At 44.7% G+C, this 19890-nt stretch overlaps 1 protein-coding gene across 1 annotated transcript in view; it reads left to right on the top strand.

Moving 5' to 3' along the window:
• Positions 1-2229: 2229 nt before the first annotated feature.
• The window catches only part of TICRR (TOPBP1 interacting checkpoint and replication regulator), a 92230-nt gene continuing 74569 nt past the window's right edge, over positions 2230-19890 (top strand). Inside the window, exons 1-2 of the mRNA XM_073618447.1 lie at positions 2230-2987; positions 7068-7317. Coding sequence (XP_073474548.1) covers positions 2346-2987; positions 7068-7317 — 892 coding nt within the window. The 5' untranslated portion in view covers positions 2230-2345. The remainder of the gene's footprint in view (positions 2988-7067; positions 7318-19890) is intronic.

Below are 19890 nucleotides of genomic sequence, written 5' to 3'. Positions count from 1 at the left end.
TTCAGAAGTCACATAATTAGTGAAATGATGTCCACCTGTGTGCAATCCAAGTGTCACATAATCTGTCATTACATATACACACCTTTTTGAAAGGCCCCAGAGGCTGCAACACCTAAGCAAGAGGCACCACTTACCAAACACTGCCATGAAGACCAAGGAACTACAAGTAAGGGACAATGTTGTTGAGAAGTACAAGTCAGGGTTAGGTTATAAAAAAATATCCAAATCTTTGATGATCCCTAGGAGCACCAACAAATCTATTATAACCAAATGGAAAGAACATGGCACAACAGCAAACCTGCCAAGAGACGGACGCACACCAAAACTCACAGACCGGGCAAGGAGGGCATTAATCAGAGAGGCACCACAGAGACCTAAGGTAACCCTGGAGGAGCTGCAGAGTTCCACAGCAGAGACTGGAGTATCTGTACATAGGACGACAATAAGCCGTACGCTCCATAGAGTTGGGCTTTATGGCAGAGTGGCCAGAAGAAAGCCATTACTTTCAGCAAAAAACAAAATGGCACATTTTGAGTTTGTGAAAAGGCATGTGGGAGATTCCCAAAATGTATGGAGGAAGGTGCTCTGGTCTGATGAGACTAAAATTTAACTTTTTGGCCAACAAAGAAAACACTATGTCTGGTGCAAATCCATCACATCACCCAAAAAACACCATCCCCACAGTGAAACATGGTGGTGGCAGCATCATGCTGTGGGGATGTTTTTCAGCAGTCGGGACTGGGAAACTGGTCAGGGTTGAGGGAAAGATGGATGGGGCTAAATACAGGGATATTCTTGAGCAAAACCTGTACTGCTCTGTGTGTGATTTGAGGCTAGGACAGAGGTTCACCTTCCAGCAGGACAATGACCCCAAACACACTGATAAAGCAACACTTGAGTGGTTTAAGGGGAAACATGTAAATGTGTTGGAATGGCCTAGTCAAAGCCCAGACCTCAATCCAATAGAAAATCTGTGCTCAGACTTAAAGATTGCTGTTCACAAGTGCAAACCATCCAACTTGAAGGAGCTGGAGCAGTTGTGCAAGGAGGAATGGGCAAAAATCCCAGTGGTAAGATGTGGCAAGCTCATAGAGACTTATCCAAAGTGACTTGGAGCTGTGATAGCCGCAAAAGGTGGCTCTACAAAGTATTGACTTTAGGGGGGTGAATAGTTATGCACATTGACTTTTTCTGTTATTTTGTCCTATTTGTTGTTTGCTTCACAATAAAAAAAAAAAAATCTTCAAAGTTGTGGGCATATTCTGTAAATGAAATGATGCAAATCCTCAAACAATCCATGTTAATTCCAGGTTGTGAGGCAAAAAAACATGAAAAATGCCAAGGGGGTGAATACTTTTTCAAGGCACGCTATAGATGATTGTGGTGACTAGTTCCAATAGGTAATGACTAAGCGCTAACATTTGTGCGAAGCGCGTTTACCTCTTTGTCCTCTGCTCCATCTGTTAATCACTTGTCATATGAAGCTTCAATAAAAGGATTTTTGGAAGTGCAACCGTCCAGAATTATTTCTTAATGTTACATACACAGCATGTGAGCTGGGCTAGCACCTGACCTGGAGCGGCTTTTCTTGTGTCATTTCTTCAGTGTTGTCACATGAAAAGATATAATAAAATATTTACAAAAACGTGAGGGGTGTACTCACTTTTGTGAGATACTGTATATATGTTATATAATGCTAATAATAGGTAAATATAGATAGATAGATAGATAGATAGATAGATAGATAGATAGATAGATAGATAGATATAGATAGATATCTCTATCTATATATAGATATATATAGATAGATATATATCTATATCTATCTATATATAGATCTATATCTATATATAGATATCTAGATATATATATATAGATATATCTATATAGATATATTAGCTATATAATGTTAATAATAATATTAGATATAGTTATTTATATTTTATTTGTTGATAATGTACAGCACTGGGACAATAACCTGATGATTATTGATCATTCTGCATCCAGGGGCTGTACTATGTTGCAGTGTCACCCTTTAAATGTTTAAATGTTAGCGGGCAGCCAATAGCAGAGCAGCACTCAGCATAGTTTCCCTACATCTGACCAATCAGCCCTTGCCGTCGAGAGCCTTGGTCACATGTGTACACAGCACGCCATAGGCTGCGTCAATTCAACTCTGTCCCGGATATGACCAATGAGGAGCCCGAAAGATTACGCTCGGCCAATCAGCATCCACGTTTGCCCTTGGCGCGGCCGGTTTGATCGCAGTGCCTGAGGATGAGGGAAGATGGCGGCGGAGCGGTGACCCGGTTGTGAGGGGGGAGGTGGGGGTCACCGGAGCCGCCATGACGTCTTCGTACAATGTGGTGTTGTTGGTGGACGCCGCGGACTCGGCTCTGAAGGAGCGGATGAAACTTCTGTCCCTCCGGCTGCTCAACTACCTGACGTGCCGTGTAGGCCTCGGCCAGGTCCGCTGGAGTTACCGCTTCCTGAACTCCTCAGGCGGCCGCTGCCGGCCCCCCCGCCGCTCGGACCTCAGAGAGCTCGGCCCCCGGAGCTGGGATGAGTTCGAGGAGGAGCTGGAGGCCTGCTGGGAGAGAGGACGGAGCGGCCGGGGATCGACTACCGCCACCTGCCGGGCCGCCCTCACCCACACCGCCCTGCTGGAGACTCTGTCCGACTTCCAATGGGACCGACCGGACATCTCCTCCCCCACCAAGCCGGCCCTGGTGAGAGGACGCCGGGGGAGGCTGATCGCTGTGGATGAGCCGATGAAGGCCGAGCCCCAGGCCGGGTGTCATAACGCCGTGTTCCTCCTGTCCCCCGCTCCGCACTCCCGGGACCAACTCCGCCTCTTCACCGGCTCCGCAGGGGAGGAGCCAGGACTACAACCACTGATGGAGCGACTACTCCCCCGAGGACTGCAGGACATCGCCCGGGGGAAGAGGGTCACCCTGTACTGGATGGACGCTTCCCACTGGACACAGGTCAGAGAATCGGACCCCGCGGTGTACTCCTTTCATAGGGCCCTGCTATACCGCTGTGTACTTCCTCCATTGTGCCATCATAGGGCCCCACGGTGTACTCCTATCATAGGGCCCCGCTATACCGCTGTGTACTCCTATCATAGGGCCCCGCTATACCGCTGTGTACTCCTATCATAGGGCCCCGCTATACCGCTGTGTACTCCTATCATAGGGCCCCGCTATACCGCTGTGTACTCCTATCATAGGGCCCCGCTATACCGCTGTGGACTCCCCCCACTGTGCCATCATAGGGCCCCGCCATACCGCTGTGTACTTCCCCCACTGTGCCATCATAGGGCCCGCTGTATATACCTCTCCTGCTGTGTACCCCCCCCCCCCCGCTGTGCCATCACAGGGCCCCCGCTGCGTACTCTCCCCGCTGTGCCATCACAGGGCCCCCGCTGCGTACTCTCCCCGCTGTGCCATCACAGGGCCCCCGCTGCGTACTCTCCCAGCTGTGCCATCACAGGGCCCCCGCTGCGTACTCCTCCCCCCCGCTGTGCCATCACAGGGCCCCCGCTGCATACTCCTCCCCCCCGCTGTGCCATCACAGGGCCCCCGCTGCATACTCCTCCCCCCCGCTGTGCCATCACAGGGGCCCCGCTGCGTACTCCTCCCCCCGCTGTGCCATCACAGGGGCCCCGCTGCGTACTCCTCCCCCCGCTGTGCCATCACAGGGGCCCCGCTGCGTACTCCTCCCCCCGCTGTGCCATCACAGGGCCCCCGCTGCGTACTCCTCCCCCCCGCTGTGCCATCACAGGGGCCCCGCTGCGTACTCCTCCCCCCGCTGTGCCATCACAGGGGCCCCCGTTGCGTACTCCTCCCCCCGCTGTGCCATCACAGGGGCCCCCGTTGCGTACTCCTCCCCCCGCTGTGCCATCACAGGGGCCCCCGTTGCGCACTCCCCCCGCTGTGCCATCACAGGGGCCCCCGTTGCGCACTCCCCCCGCTGTGCCATCACAGGGGCCCCCGTTGCGTACCCCTCCCCCCGCTGTGCCATCACAGGGGCCCCCGTTGCGTACCCCTCCCCCCGCTGTGCCATCACAGGGGTCCCCGCTGCGTACCCCTCCCCCCGCTGTGCCATCACAGGGGTCCCCGCTGCGTACCCCTCCCCCCGCTGTGCCATCACAGGGGTCCCCGCTGCGTACCCCTCCCCCCGCTGTGCCATCACAGGGGTCCCCGCTGCGTACCCCTCCCCCCGCTGTGCCATCACAGGGGTCCCCGCTGCGTACCCCTCCCCCCGCTGTGCCATCACAGGGGTCCCCGCTGCGTACCCCTCCCCCCGCTGTGCCATCACAGGGGCCCCCGCTGCGTACCCCTCCCCCCGCTGTGCCATCACAGGGGCCCCCGCTGCGTACCCCTCCCCCCGCTGTGCCATCACAGGGGCCCCCGCTGCGTACCCCTCCCCCCGCTGTGCCATCACAGGGGCCCCCGCTGCGTACCCCCGCTGTGCCATCACAGGGGCCCCCGCTGCGTACCCCCCGCCCCCCGCTGTGCCATTACAGGGGCCCCCCACTGTCTGTCCTGTAAGCTTACAGTGGGCAATATCTATAAGCTGACTCCGGGTCACATAAGAACAAAAGTAAATCTTCTCCTGTGAACTCAAGAGAAGTAGGACAAAAATAGTTTCCCCACATTTTTATTTTATTGGCACCTTTAGGCCGGGTTCACATATCTGATTTCCCCGCATCCAATGCACATGACAGGCTCTCAATGGAGCCAGTTCACACATCTCCGGGGCGGCTGAAGAGTGCACTGGAAAAGGGTCCTGTGCTTTTTTTTTTTTTTGGCTCAGTTTCAGGTACAATTTCAGGCAGAAATTCGGACCTAATTTGCACCTGAATCGATAAAAGGGGACGCACCGGACCCTTTGCTGTGACCTGCAGACCCAGGTAGTGTGAACCCGGCCTAAAGGGTCCCTGATTGCTTGCAGAACTGTGATCAATCCACTGTGCATAAAGAAGTACAACCAAAGCTATTTTAGCTGTACCTCTATAGATCACAGGAGTGCATTTCGTTCTGTCCTCCTGTGACCCGTTTTCAGCTGACATTGGGCTAAAGCCTCACTCAGTCTGTCCAGGCTCTGAAAACATCCCGACTTGACAGTCAGGATCCACCCATAAGCCTGGACCGGCACCCCCCCACAGAGCCAAGCGCTCCAGTTAGCACTGGAGGGGCAGAGAGATGATAATTTATAGTCACTGTATTTTGCTATGGGAGAACATTGATCAGCGGTAATTGATCGCTCAGTTCTCAGGGCGCAGCTGGGATCAGTGCTGCAGTCATCTAGGTGAGTGGTTTTTTTTTTTTTTTTTTTTTTTTTTTACTTGGCTATTCCCATACTTCTCTTTTAATTAATTGATCTCTTCAGATTGAATAAAAATGCTGGCATATATTTGGGCAAAGGAGAAAAGAAATAAAGTCTTTGATTTAAGAGCCAATACGTTTTTCCTTCTATATACAAAAAAGGTGTACGTTTAGAATGTATCATTTGCATCTCTTTGCATTGTGGTTAAAATAAAACATTTTTTGACAAGTGTGTTTTTTTTTGTTTTTTTTTCCCATCCAGCACAGGGGTAGGGGTTTCTTCATGGATATGTGTTTCTGAGCTGGAAAGCAACTATAGACCAGGAGTCAACTTTAAGTCCACCCTAACACTAAAATCACTACATCTATAGACATCCACAATCTAACACTAACCTATCTAGCCCTGTAAAGAAGAAATCGGTATACATACCTTTTCTGTAGCCGATCTCATGCTGAGCTGACAGCTGCGGCTTCGCTCTGCAGGCGGGTACAGAGGACACAGCCGACAACTGAAGTCCCATAGAAAGTTTATGGGTGACGTCACTCCCCATTCATTTCACAGCTGTTTTTGGCTGTGTCCTCTGCAGAGCTTCCGCTACTGGAGACCGACCGGCTACAAAAAAGGTATGTAAACCGATTTCTTCTTTACAGGGTTGGATCGTTTAGTGTTCGGTCGTAGATGTCTGTAGATGCCGGGATTTTAGCATTAAACTAGATGTACACTTTAACATAGCATGGGTGTGGCCACCAGTTCAAAATATAGAAAAGAATTTTGCATTCCTATTCCTGAACCTAAACTGGAGTTCCACCCAAAAGTGGAACTTCCGCTTATCCTCACCCCCTCCCCCTCCGGTGCCACATTTGGCACCAGAGGTGGGGGGGGATACCTGTCCCCACTTCCGGGAGACCTCGCTGTGGCGAAGTACATCACAGCTTGGGCCCCTCTTCCCTCCCTTTTTGCCGGGCCCAAGTGAGAGCGCTTCGCGCATGCGCGGTAGAGACCCGGTCGTGAAGCCGAAAGGAAACATTAGCTGCGGTGCCAACATTGCTAGACTCCAGGACAGGCAAATGTCCTATTAAAAGTCAGCAGCTGCAGTATGTGTAGCTGCTGGCTTTTAATTTTTGCAGCGTTGGGCGGACCTCCTCTTTAAAGAGTAACTGCAGTCTGCTCACTTAATTTGTAATAAAAAATCTTTGCCATTCTGAAGCTTCCCTCCAACCACATATTATTTTATATATACTGTGATTCTGTACTTGCCAAATATGCTGCAGAAATCTCCCTCCACTGAGTCTGGTTGTAACCATTTTAATTGTGGGCAGCTGAAGCTGCTGCCTGTTCACTTCCTGGATTTACACAGACACACACCTCCAGCTCTGCAGCTCTCATTGGCCCCCTTATGACTCTCACTCCTCCCCCTTCTCCTTCCTGGCAAACTCTCAGGAGAGTGAGAAAGAGAGCTGTGCATGATGTCATAAGCGTAGGCTTTTTACCAGACAAGAAACAGGAAGTGGGCTGTATAAGGCAGGAAAAAAAAATGTTTTACTATCCAAAGTTTAAAACAACAAATGACTGAAGTTCCTATGATAGATGTCTTAATAGAGTTTTAATTGCTGAGCAAATGCCACTGTGGACAGTATCTGGCAGTTCAAAAATAGTTGCTGATTATTTTTTCTGTATAATAATGAAGAAGCCATTTTCTATGCATTTTTATTTATTTTTTTTTTCTGTTGTAGACTTGGGATTCCTGCGATCATTTTGGATACTGGAAAATGGTGGAATTGATGCAGTTGGTTGGTGGTAGAATGTTGCCCTCTGAGTGTTTGTTGGACTCTACATTCCAGCAAGTATCGGAGAAGCCGTACACTCATGGAGCGCCTTTAAAGATTCCTTGTGATTCTGTGCTGAGCTCTCTAATCGGCAATGATTGTGAAATGAAAATTCAGTTCCCTCAGCAGAATGGCACTTTGTATTTCACAGCAGCTGGTAAGTTTTCTCTTTTCGCTTTCAAATTCGACTGAAATGTTACTATATTGCTTAGTGTTTTTAATGGCTGAAGTTTTTTTACCTTAATGCGTTCTCTGCATTAAAGTGGTAGTAAAGTCCCCATTGTTTATCTGTAGGTACAGTAAATATCTTCTAAACAGTTTAGGAGATTGTTATTAGTAGCAGCCGGTGACCTCACCGGCGCACTGTGCCCTTAATGGACGGCGTCTCTAAATATAAACACAGCTAATGGGGAATAGTTCTAAAAGATGATCCAGCACAGACCATTGTACACAAAAAAAAGATACAAGAACTCCCTTCCAGTACACCTTTTAAGACCCCTTTCACACCGAGGCAGTGTCAGGTATTTTAGTGCTAGAAATAGCGCCTGAAAACCGCCTCCCATTCATTTCAGTGTGACTTTTCACACTGGGGCGGTGACGTTAGAAAAAGTAATGGCGGCAATCAGCGATTTTTTTATTGTGACTGCGACATTATGGCGGACACATCGGGCATTTTTGACACATTTTTGGGACCATTGTGATTTATACAGCAATCGGTGCTATAAAAATGCACTGATTCCTGTGTAAATGACACTGGCAGTGAAGGGGTTAACCACTAGGGGGCGGGGGGGGTTAAGTCACTACTAGGGAGTGTTTTCTAACTGTAGGGGGGATGGGCTAGCTGTGACACGTCGCTGATTTCTGCTCCCGATGACGGAGCAGAGATCAGTGACACTGTCACTAGGCAGAACGGGTAGTTGCTGTTTACATCAGCATCTCCCCGTTCATCCTCTCCGTGAGGCGCTCGCGGGTATCCCCGCAGCGATCGAGTCCGCGGGACTCGCGACCCGGCTCATGGAGCTCCCGGCTGGCACGCACTAGAGCTGCACGATTAATTGTATATAAGATCGCGATTTCGATTTTTCCCAGAATCGTGCAGCTCTAGCGCGCTCGCAATGGCACAGTGGGGAATTCAATGCGACTTACCTGTACACCCATTTGCCCAGCCGTGCCATTCTGCCGATGTACATCGGCGTGCGCCGGTTGGGAAAATGATGGTTAAATGAGGCAGGAACCAAAGGGGTAACCGCCTCCATCCCTATCATTCGTTAAAAAATGGAGAGCAAAGGGTGGGACTTTATATGAAGCACATAGCAGCACCAAGAGAAGTCAAGTGACTGGGAAATAATGTTTATTCATATTGTGTAATCTACATATAAAACTTAATGAGCATATAGCCTCCAAAAGCATTTGATCATATTCAACATAAAGTACATGGTAATCCGCAATCATTTAGATAGTCCGGTATTAGAAGTGGAACCAACAATGGATACATAGTAAAAAAAAATTGTAAAAATGAACATGATTCGTATATTGAATAATTATGGATATAGATAGAACTATGGGGAATTTAAGGTGATCCATGGTGTGATGATGGTGAAGGTGAATGGCTCGACACGCTTTTGTGGCCCCAAAGCCGCTCATCAGGAGCAAAAACTATGGAAAATCTCTAAAACGGAGAACATGGGTGTCCTTTTATGAAAGTGCGGTAAAATACCGCTTTTCAGTTCTCAGGCATTCTCAGAGGAGATCGCTCTCTTCTGAGTGCCTGTTTATGAAAGTGTGTAGATCGCTTCTCATGTTGAGTTGAGGAGCGATCTACAAACGCCGGGAACTCCTGAGAATGGCTCCTCTCACTGTAATCTCGTGTGATATAGCGGGATTACAGTATGAGGAACCATAAAATACAAAAGTTTAACACAAATCAGCACACATTATTCCCCAACATATTAATAAAATAATAAAGTTAAATTCCCCCTACACAATATACATTAACCTAATTATAAAAAAAACATTGTTTTTATCAATATTTAAAGATCATACATGTCCCTATTTAAATGTGAATGGTGTATAGTAAATGAATGTAATGCACATATGTAATGCAGCTATACACCATTCATATAAATGCAAAATACATTTATAATCATTAAAAAAATAATTTTAATAAAGTATACAAGTATAAATATTTATTAATAAATTAAAATAAAATATATTTCATTATAGATAAACATAAAAATTGATAAACTGGTGCGATGCGAGAACACTGCGAATTCGCACCGACTCGCATGTCAGTTCACACTGCCATATGCGAATCGCTGGGGAGTGTCAATACATTGTTAAGGACACCCCCAGATCAGCTTGCATATCGCACTGCGAACTGACAGTTCGGACATGAATCGGATCGCATATGTGTGAACACACATGCGATCCGATTCTGGTCCGAACAGAAAAAAGGGTCCTGTGCGTGTTTGCACCGAATGCGGTGCGATATCAGCCATACTATCTGTACAGCTGATATCGCACCGCACAGACATCGCATGTAATGTGAATGGCAGTGTGCTGCAAATAACATGCGATGCCTGTGCGATGTCCGGCATCGCGCAAGTGTGAACTGGGCCTAAAAGTTAACACCCCCAAATCAGTTCACATATCGCAGTGCGATCTGCAAACTCGGACAGTAATCGAATCGCATGGGTGTGAACACCCATGCAATCCGATTCTGCTGTGGACCAATAAAAGGGTCCTGTAAGAGTTTGGTCCGAGGGCAATGCAAATTTAGCAATACTATCTGTATGGCTGAAATCGCATCGCACAGAGATCGGATGTGATTTTGCACTGCGGTGCGAATCACATCCGATCTCGGACACCGCAGCAGTGGGAACTGGCCCTAAATCATATTGCATTTGCACCAAAATGGTACAGGACCCTTTATTTGGTCCGCACTGGAATCGGATCGCATGGGTGTGAACACCCATGCGATCCGATTCCTGCACCATTACATAGTTCGCACTGCGATCTGTGAAATGATCTGGGGGTGTCATTAACTTTACATTGACACCCGCAGTGGTGCGCAGATGTCAATGTAGGTGCGATGTGAAAACCCGCACAGGAATCACGCTGGTTCATGCATCGCACAAGTGTGAACCCAGCCAGAGACGTGAACATCTAAAAAAAAAAAAAAAAATATATATATATATATATATATATATATATATATATATATATATATATAATCTCTATCTATCTCTATATATATGTGTATCTATATATATATATATATATATATATATATATATATATATATATATATATATATATATATATATATATATATATATATATATAGATATATATATACATATACACACTATAAATTCCTATCCTGCTGGTTTTGGGGTGTGTAATGGTGGGGAAGGTGTGCTCTGACTGTTTGGTGAAAGAAAGAATCAAAAGACTTCTTTCTTTCTCCAGAATATCAGCCAGTTTCAGGCTTCTCACTCTGATTCTCCACTTCTGAAATGGTGAATCAGAAAGTGAGAATTCTGTCACAGATCGCCAGTGAGGTGTGGAGATCGCACCTTCATAAACTGGCCGTTTCTGTGAATTCTCACTGTGCTGAGATAATCAGCGGAGAACATGTTCTCCGCTGATTATCTCAGTTTCATAAACTGGTAAAGCGCTGAGATCAGCGGTGAGACTCGGGATCGCCGCTGATCTCAGTTTCATAAAAGGACACCATGGACTCTAAATAGTCTCAAATAATGATTCATTTTTAGATTGTAAGGTAGGGGTACAAAAGGGAACAAGGCAAATTACTAAGACCTAATAAGTATTATGGGAGGGATATCGTAAGGTCGTGTGTCCAACTTACATCTGCACAGCAGCGGTGCGGCATCGAGGGTCCCCAAGACAGCGCAGGGTCTCATCTCTGGGCACCGTGGTCGCCAATGGGGGCGATAACAACCAACACAGACAGATCATAGGCCAGTGAGTGTGGTTAGACAACCCTAGTGTGGGGGGGTTGAGAGTAGTAGTCCTGATGGAGAACCTATGTAGACATTGTATGTATAATACGTGTTCTATGTTATATGTGGAGGATATATGGAGTATAGGTGTATGAGTGAAGTGAGTGATGAAAAATGTGAAAGGGGAGTGGGTAAGAGGGATAGAAACTAGGAGGGGACTACTACTCTCACTAGGGTTGTCTAACCACACTCACTGGCCAAATGCTTTTGGAGGCTATATGCCCATTAAGTTTTATATGTAGATTATACAATATGAATAAACATTATTTCCCAGTCACTTGACTTCTCTTTGTGCTGCTATGTGCTTCATATAAAGTCCCACCCTTTGCTCTCCATTTTTTAAAGACTTAACAGATTGCAGTGGTTAATAAATTACACAGAATAAATAAATTTTAACTGCTTCTATTAACCACTTCCAGGCCACCCTATAGCAAATTTACTGCTACAGGGCGGCCCTCCTGTGCAGAATTGTGTGTGTGTGTGTGTGTGTGTGTGTGTGTGTTATATAGCCGAAACAACTAATCAATTAATCGGCCAGTAACATAATGGGGTTACAAAAAGAGCAAATAATCGCTACTGTAAATTTTACTTTCACTGTTGCACAGTAAAAAAAGGAACCCATTACAATAGTGATTATTTGCTCTTTTGCAGGGCTATTTTTTTTTTTAACCCCATTATGTTACTAAACGTCTTAGGCCTGGTTCACATCTGTGTTTTTTTTTTTGTTTTGTTTTTTTTTTTTGGAGCTTTTTGCAGAAACGCACTACAGTTCATTTAACGTTCACATCTATGCTTTTTTCAGCTGCTGCATATTTGGAAAGGGTCAGGGACTTTTTTCAGACGCAAAACTGTGCTTTTTTGGTTCAATATACTTCAATGGAGAAGCTGCAGAAAAGCATGTAGTGCGTTTTTGCAGCAATTTGTGTTTATTTTTTTTTAATCTGCCCAACAACAAATTGGCCAAAAAAAGGCATAAATAAAATGCAAATCGCCGCAAAATCACGTGCGCAAAAAATCAAAACACACAGCAAAAAGCACTGCAGCAACAGATCAAAAGCAAACTGCATAGGTGTGTACCGAGCCTTATGCTGGCCACACGGATCTATTTTCAGACAAGAATATTCATACGAAAAATCTTTGTACACTCGCTGAATAAAAGAATATTGTTTGAAATTTTCACTTGTTTTTAACATTTCCTTTCACCAAGAAGTTTTCTATTTCTAAATTTTCCAGTCACTGTGGTTGAAAACAAACGTCGATTTGACCCCATTAACGATTAGAAAATCAAACATAAAATTTTTTTTTTTTTGAAGGAAGACATTGTTTTTGTATGACCAGCATATAATATATTACAGTTCTGTTTTGAAAATCAGCAAAACAGTCTAACTTTTTTTTTTTTCTTTTAAATAAAAAAATTTGATCTGAGTCTGATGATATTTACTAGATCCAACCTCTAATAGTATATACAGTGTATATCTCTTCTGTCTGTTATTCTCAGAGTGGATTAAAGATAAGATTTTACTCTCTAACCATATAGTTGGTTGTTTATATTTACCACTGCATAGAGATATTTAACCACTTCAGCCCCGGAAGGATTTACCCCCTTCCTGACCAGAGCACTTTTTACAATTCGGCACTGCGTCGCTTTAACTGCTAATTGCGCGGTCATGCAATGCTGTACCCAAACGAAATTTGCGTCCTTTTCTTCCCACAAATAGAGCTTTCTTTTGATGGTATTTGATCACCTCTGCCGTTTTTTATTTTTTGCGCTATAAACGGAAAAAGACTGAAAATTTTGAAAAAAAATGATATTTTCTACTTTTTGTTATAAAAAAAATCCAATAAACTACATTTAGGCCAAAATGTATTCGGCCACATGTCTTTGGTAAAAAAAATGTCAATAAGCGTATATTTATTGGCTTGCGCAAAAGTTATAGCGTCTACAAACTAGGGTACATTTTCTGGAATTTACACAGCTTTTAATTTATGACTGCCTATGTCATTTCTTGAGGTGCTAAAATGGCAGGGCAGTACAAACCCCCCCCAAATGACCCCATTTTGGAAAGTAGACACCCCAAGGAAATTGCTGAGAGGCATGTTGAACCCATTGAATATTTATTTTTTTTGTCCCAAGTGATTGAATAATGACAAAAAAAAAAAAAAAAAAAAATTTACAAAAAGTTGTCACTAAATGATATATTGCTCACATAGGCCATGGGCATATGTGGAATTGCACCCCAAAATACATTCAGCTGCTTCTCCTGAGTACGGGGATACCACATGTGTGGCACTCTTTGGGAGCCTAGCCGCGTACGGGGCCCCGAAAACCCAGCACCACCTTCAGGATTTCTAAGGGCATACATTTTTGATTTCACTCCTCACTACCTATCACAGTTTTGAAGGCCATAAAATGCCAAGATGGCACAACCCCCCCCCCCCAAATGACCCCATTTTGGAAAGTAGACACCCCAAGCTATTTGCTGAGAGGCATGGTGAGTATTTTGCAGCTAGCTCTCATTTGTTTTTGAAAATGAAGAAAGACCAGAAAAAAATTTTTTTTTTTTTTTCTTTTTTCAATTTTCAAAACCTTGTGACAAAAAGTGAGGTCTGCAAAATACTCACTATACCTCTCAGCAAATAGCTTGGGGTGTCTACTTTCCAAAATGGGGTCATTTGGGGGGGGTTTTGTGCCACCTGGGCTTTCCATGGCCTCCGAAACTGTGATAGGCAGTGAAGAGTGAAATCAAAAATTTACGGCCTTAGAAAGCCTGAAGGCGGTGCTTGGTTTTCGGGGTCCCGTACGCGGCTAGGCTCCCAAAAAGTCCCACACATGTGGTATCCCCGTACTCAGGAGAAGCAACAGAATTTATTTTGGGGTGTAATTTCACAAATCCCCATGGCGTGTTTGAGCAATATAACATTTAGTGACAACTTTGTGCAAAAAAAAAAAAATTTGTCTCTTTCCCGCAACTTGTGTCACAATATAAAATATTCCATGGACTCGACATGCCTCTCAGCAAATAGCTTGGGGTGTCTACTTTCCAAAATGGGGTCATTTGGGGGGGTTTGAACTGTCCTGGCATTTTATGCACAACATTTAGAAGCTTACGTCACACATCACCCACTCTTCTAACCACTTGAAGACAAAGCCCTTTCTGACACTTTTTGATTACATGAAAAAATTATTTTTTTTTGCAAGAAAATTACTTTGAACCCCCAAACATTATATATTATTTTAAAGCAAATGCCCTACAGATTAAAATGGTGGGTGTTTCATTTTTTTTTTTCACACAGTAATTGCGCAGCGATTTTTCAAACGCATTTTTTGTGGAAAAAACACACTTTTTTAAATTTTAATGCACTAAAACACACTATATTGCCCAAATGTTTGATGAAATAAAAAAGATGATCTTAGGCCGAGTACATGGATACCAAACATGACATGCTTTACAATTGCGCACAAACGTGCAGTGGCAACAAAATTAATACATTTTTAAAAGCCTTTAAAAGCCTTTACAGGTTACCACTTTAGATTTACAGAGGAGGTCTACTGCTAAAATTACTGCCCTCGATCTGACCTTCGCGGTGATACCTCACATGCATGGTGCAATGGTGCAATTGCTGTTTACATTTGACGCCAGACCGACGCTTGCGTTCGCCTTAGCGCGAGAGCAGGGGGGACAGGGGTGTGTGCTTTTTTTTTTTTTTTTTTTTTTTTTTTTTTTTTTTTTCTTTATTATTTTTTTGCTTTTTTATCTTATTTTTAAACTGTTCCTTTCATATTTTTTTTTAAATCATTTTTATTGTTATCTCAGGGAATGTAAATATCCCCTATGATAGCAATAGGTAGTGACAGGTACTCTTTTTTGAAAAAATTGGGGTCTATTAGACCCTAGATTTCTCCTCTGCCCTCAAAGCATCTGACCACACCAAGATCGGTGTGATAAAATGCTTTCCCAATTTCCCAATGGCGCTGTTTACATCCGGCGAAATCTAAGTCCTAAAATGCTCGTAGCTTCCGGTTTCTTAGGCCATAGAGATGTTTGGAGCCACTCTGGTCTCTGATCAGCTCTATGGTCAGCTGGCTGAATCACCGGCTGCATTCTCAGGTTCCCTGTTGAGACAGGAGAGCCAGAGAAAAACACGGAAGACGGTGGGGGGGGGGGGGGGCATTCCCTCCCACTGCTTGTAAAAGCAGTCTAGAGGCTAATTAGCCACGAGGATTGCTTTTACATGAAAGCCGACCGCTGGCTGAAAAGAATGATACCAAGATGATACCTAAACCTGCAGGCATCATTCTGGTATAACCACTCAAAGTCGTGAATGGCGTACCTGAAGACAAAAAAATGGTTAACAATAAAGCACAGTAAACGGTAAAGTATAAAAAATTGCATACCTGAAAAGCAAACATGATAAAACATAATAACAATAAAACATTGCAGAATAGAATACAGTAAAAAAGAGCAGAACACCAGAGAGAGAATAGAGAGAGAGAGAACAATAAAACGACAACTATTTTTTTTTATTTTTGTTTGTGTTTTTTTTTTTTTTTTTTACACTTTTTTTTTTTGTAACTGTAACTTTTATAACTGTAACCGGTTCCAGGTTCGGGTCTCTCAAAATGCGATGGCATCTTGGGAGACCCTGTGAAAGTGTGTCCTAGTCTGTGCAATGCTGTACCCTACGCTAATACTCAACTAGTGAATGGTAGCGTTCAAAACATTCACCAATGCAAAGACCAGGATTATCAGGACAGGAGGGACAATAATAGCGGGTGTCACGTCTATATACGCGCTTGCTGCAGACACATCTTTTTTGGGGGGGTTCATTGGGTAGGGGTACTCGGGAGGACATATAAATGCCTCTCATGCAGCCGACTGCATTTGGTTGGGGATGTGAATGGGGGAAATACGGGCGCTGCAGAAGTGGTGGGTTCCCAATTAGGATTGGCGAATGCAGCAGGAAGGGCATTATGGGCACGACGGGCCTGTGTTTGTCTTTTTGGTGGCAGCGGGACACTACTTGTGCTTGCCACCTCACCAGCTTGAACTGCACTTATGGGACTCGCCACGTCACCAAGTGTTACTGCAGTGCTGGTATGACTACGACTGGGGTGTACTAGGCCGCTGGCGCTTGCCAGTTCACCAAAACGCTACAAAAAAAAGTGACAGTGATCGATCGATACTGCACTTGGGTGGGCTGGGCCGGGCGGAGGGGCAAAACGCAGGTGCTAGCAGGTATCTGGGCTGATCCCACTAACACTGCGTTTTTGGGAACCCTAAACTGCTGGGGATGCTAGTATAGATCTGATCGGATCAGATATTGATCCGATCAGATACTATACCACTAAGGGAGGTGTACGGTGCGTGCGTGGGTGTTAGTGGTACTGGCGCTAATCTGACGCTGCTTGGGGCTGGTGCTTGCCAGTTCACCAAAATGCTACCAAAAAAACTGTTAGCGATCGCAGGGATCAGGCCTGACTCTGCGAACGCTGCAGTTATGCGTTTAGTGTTTTGTAAGTGACAGTGATCGATCGATACTGCACTTGGGTGGGCTGGGCTGGGCGGAGGGGCAAAACGCAGGTGCTAGCAGGTATCTGGGCTGATCCCGCTAACACTGCGTTTTTGGGAACCCTAAACTGCTGGGGACGCTAGTATAGATCTGATCGGATCAGATATTGATGTGTTCAGATACTATACCACTAAGGGAGGTGTACGGTGCGTGTACGGTGCGTGCGTAGGTGTTCGCGGTACTGGCGCTAATCTGACGCTGCCTGGGGCGACGCATATCACCGCCGGGCGATCAGGGGGCTAAACCTTTATTCAGTAATAAACGGCGGGTGCCCTGACACTAAAAAAAATAAACAAACTAACCAGCGTCACCCGTAACAGTTATACGGTGATCAGTGGTGAAAGGGTTAACTAGGGGGCAATCAAGGGGTTAAAACATTTATTAGGTAGTATATGGGGGTCCCTGTCGCTATAAAACGCTGACAGCGAACCTAAATATTTACGTTCCTAACTAGCGTCACCAGCGACACTAATACAGCGATCAGAAAAATGATCGCTTAGCGACACTGGTGACAGGGGGTGATCAAGGGGTTAAAACTTTATTAGGGGGGGTTAGGGGGGTACCCTAGACCTACAGGGGGCTAATACTAACTGTCCTACCACTGCTAACTGTCACAAACTGACACCATGCAGTAATCAGGAAAAAAACAAAACAAAACAAAAAAACCTGCTTGCTGTCAGTTTGTGACAGGGGGGGGGGGATCGGGGGTGTTTAGTGTGCCTGGCATGTTCTACTGTGTTGTGTGTGTGTTGTGCACTTACATGTCTTCTCTCCTCGGTGCTGGAACGGAAACTGGCCAGCCGAGGAGAGATGACATCACATCCTCTGCCTCTGTGTACTATACAGAGGCAGGGGATGTTTCTCATTGGCTGGGAGCGATCGCGAGGGGGGGGCCACGATCGGATGGTCTCCCCCTCGTCTCTCAACTCTCCCAGCCAAACGCCGACCGCCGATGGCACCGGGGGGGGGGGGGGTCCGATCGGACCCCCCGCCCGCGGGAAGGCAATCACGTACCAGGTACGTGATTTTGCCTGCCCGTGCCGCTCTGCTCACGTATATATGCGTGAGGCGGTCGGCAAGTGGTTAAGAATAAATTGCCTTTATATATATATATATATATATATATATATATATATATATATATATATATATATATATATATATATATATATATATATATATATATATATATATATATATATATATATATATATCTATCTCTCTATCACACAGGGCTCGACAAACCCCGGGCGCCAGGTCGCATTTGCGACTAGAATTAGCGACCTGGGGCGGCACAGCTGGGGGTATCCTGTCTCTGTGCGGACTCCGTCCCCCCCGTGCGATCGCGCCGGCCGGTAATTGAGGCCGCGGCTTTGCGGCCTTCCTCGGTCCTTCTGGAGTCCTTTTGGAATCTGACGCCATCTTGTGGTGGCCGTTGGTATTACAACCAGCAATGCTAATGCGAAATACCTGCCTGTTTTCACTGCCCGCCCATCTCCTTCCCAAAGTGGAGAAGAGAAGGAAGTGAATGTGGGGATAGCATTTTTTTTTTTTTTCGTAATAGCTTTTATTTTTATTTATTTATATTTATATAAGAACTGTTTATTTTTTTTCCTAATTAAAATTAATTTGTTATCTCCCTGCTTGGCCCCTTTCACACGGGCTGTCTGATCAGGTTCGCCTGTCTGTTTTTCAGGCGGACCTGATCGGACCCTTAGAGCCCTTTCACACCGAGCCGTGGGGGGTGTCGGCAGTAAAGCGGCACTATTTTTAGCACTGCTTTACTGTCGTTTTAGTGACGCTATTCGGGTCTCTAGCGGGGTGGTCTTTCTGTGTAAATTTAAGATTAGTTATTTTTTATATTGAAAATAAAGCTTTGTCGGTCGTTTAAAAAAACCCGGCTCCTAACTTTTTTAGCTGACTCCTAGATTCCAAGCAAATTTGTCAAGCCCTGTGTATATGTGTGTGTGTATGGAAAGGGATGGATTTTGGTTCCCTGCAGGGGATACAATCCATCACTTCCCTTTTAGTAAAAGCAGCATGCAGTCTACACAAAAACACTGGTTAAGCGTGCAGTTAACCCTTTGATCGCCCTAGATGTTTAAACCCTTCCCAGCCAGTGTCATTAGTACAGTGATAGTGCATATTTTTAGCACTGATCACTGTATTCGTGTCACTGGTTCCCACAGTGTGTCAGTTGGTCTGCTGCAATAGCGCAGTCCTGCTATAAGTCGCTGATCGCCGCCATACTAGTATGTATAAACCCCCCCCCATAAATATATACCATAGTTTGTAGACTCTATAATGTTTGCAGAAACCAATCGATATACGTTTATTGGGATTTTTTTTTTTTTACCATGAACTATTAGCAGAATACATATTGGCCTAAATTTATGAATACATTTGATTTTTATAGGCTAAGTTCACCTTTTTTTTTTTTTTTTTTTCTTTCTTTTCTAAATTCCAGCTCCCCTATGTACCAATATAGCATTCATGTACTTATTTTTGCAAAAAAAAAAAAAATCAAAGCTTTCCATAAAAGCTACAGACACCTTTATGTCCTACATCAATGATTACAAACGTATCCATTGCTTCTGTCTTACGTCCTTACAGACTGTAGGTCATAACACAGGAAGGGGTTGACCAGCTGACCTCATTAGCACACGTCCTGCATCATCCACCCTCCCAGCTGCACGTTTTTTAAATGAAATGCAATCAATAAGTGATCACCCTTCTCACTAAATACACAATATACAATCACATTGCTTAATGTATGGCCATTTTTTTACAAGTACATAGGCTGTCAAGCCCCTATCAAATCTCTGCATAGCGGGAGGTGGTGAGGTGTTTTGGAACATTTTCACTCATCACACATAGGGCAGCCAATCCACCTGTATGGGCTGGCCTACATCATCCAGCAATTGCCCTAAAGAAGCTTCAGAACTTTTTTTAAGAGCGGAGCTTGGTGTGTTTTTTTTACTGTGATAGAGATATATTATATATTTTTTTTTATATATATATATATATATATATATATATATATATATATATATATATATATATATATATATATATATATATATATATATATATATATATATTTATATATTATTTTTTTTTTTTTTTTTTTTTTT

The sequence above is a fragment of the Aquarana catesbeiana genome, linkage group LG03 (genome assembly GCF_042186555.1).
Source record: "Aquarana catesbeiana isolate 2022-GZ linkage group LG03, ASM4218655v1, whole genome shotgun sequence".
In the NCBI taxonomy this organism is placed as follows: Eukaryota; Metazoa; Chordata; class Amphibia; order Anura; family Ranidae; genus Aquarana; species Aquarana catesbeiana.
This window is presented reverse-complemented; position numbering and strand designations above follow the sequence as displayed.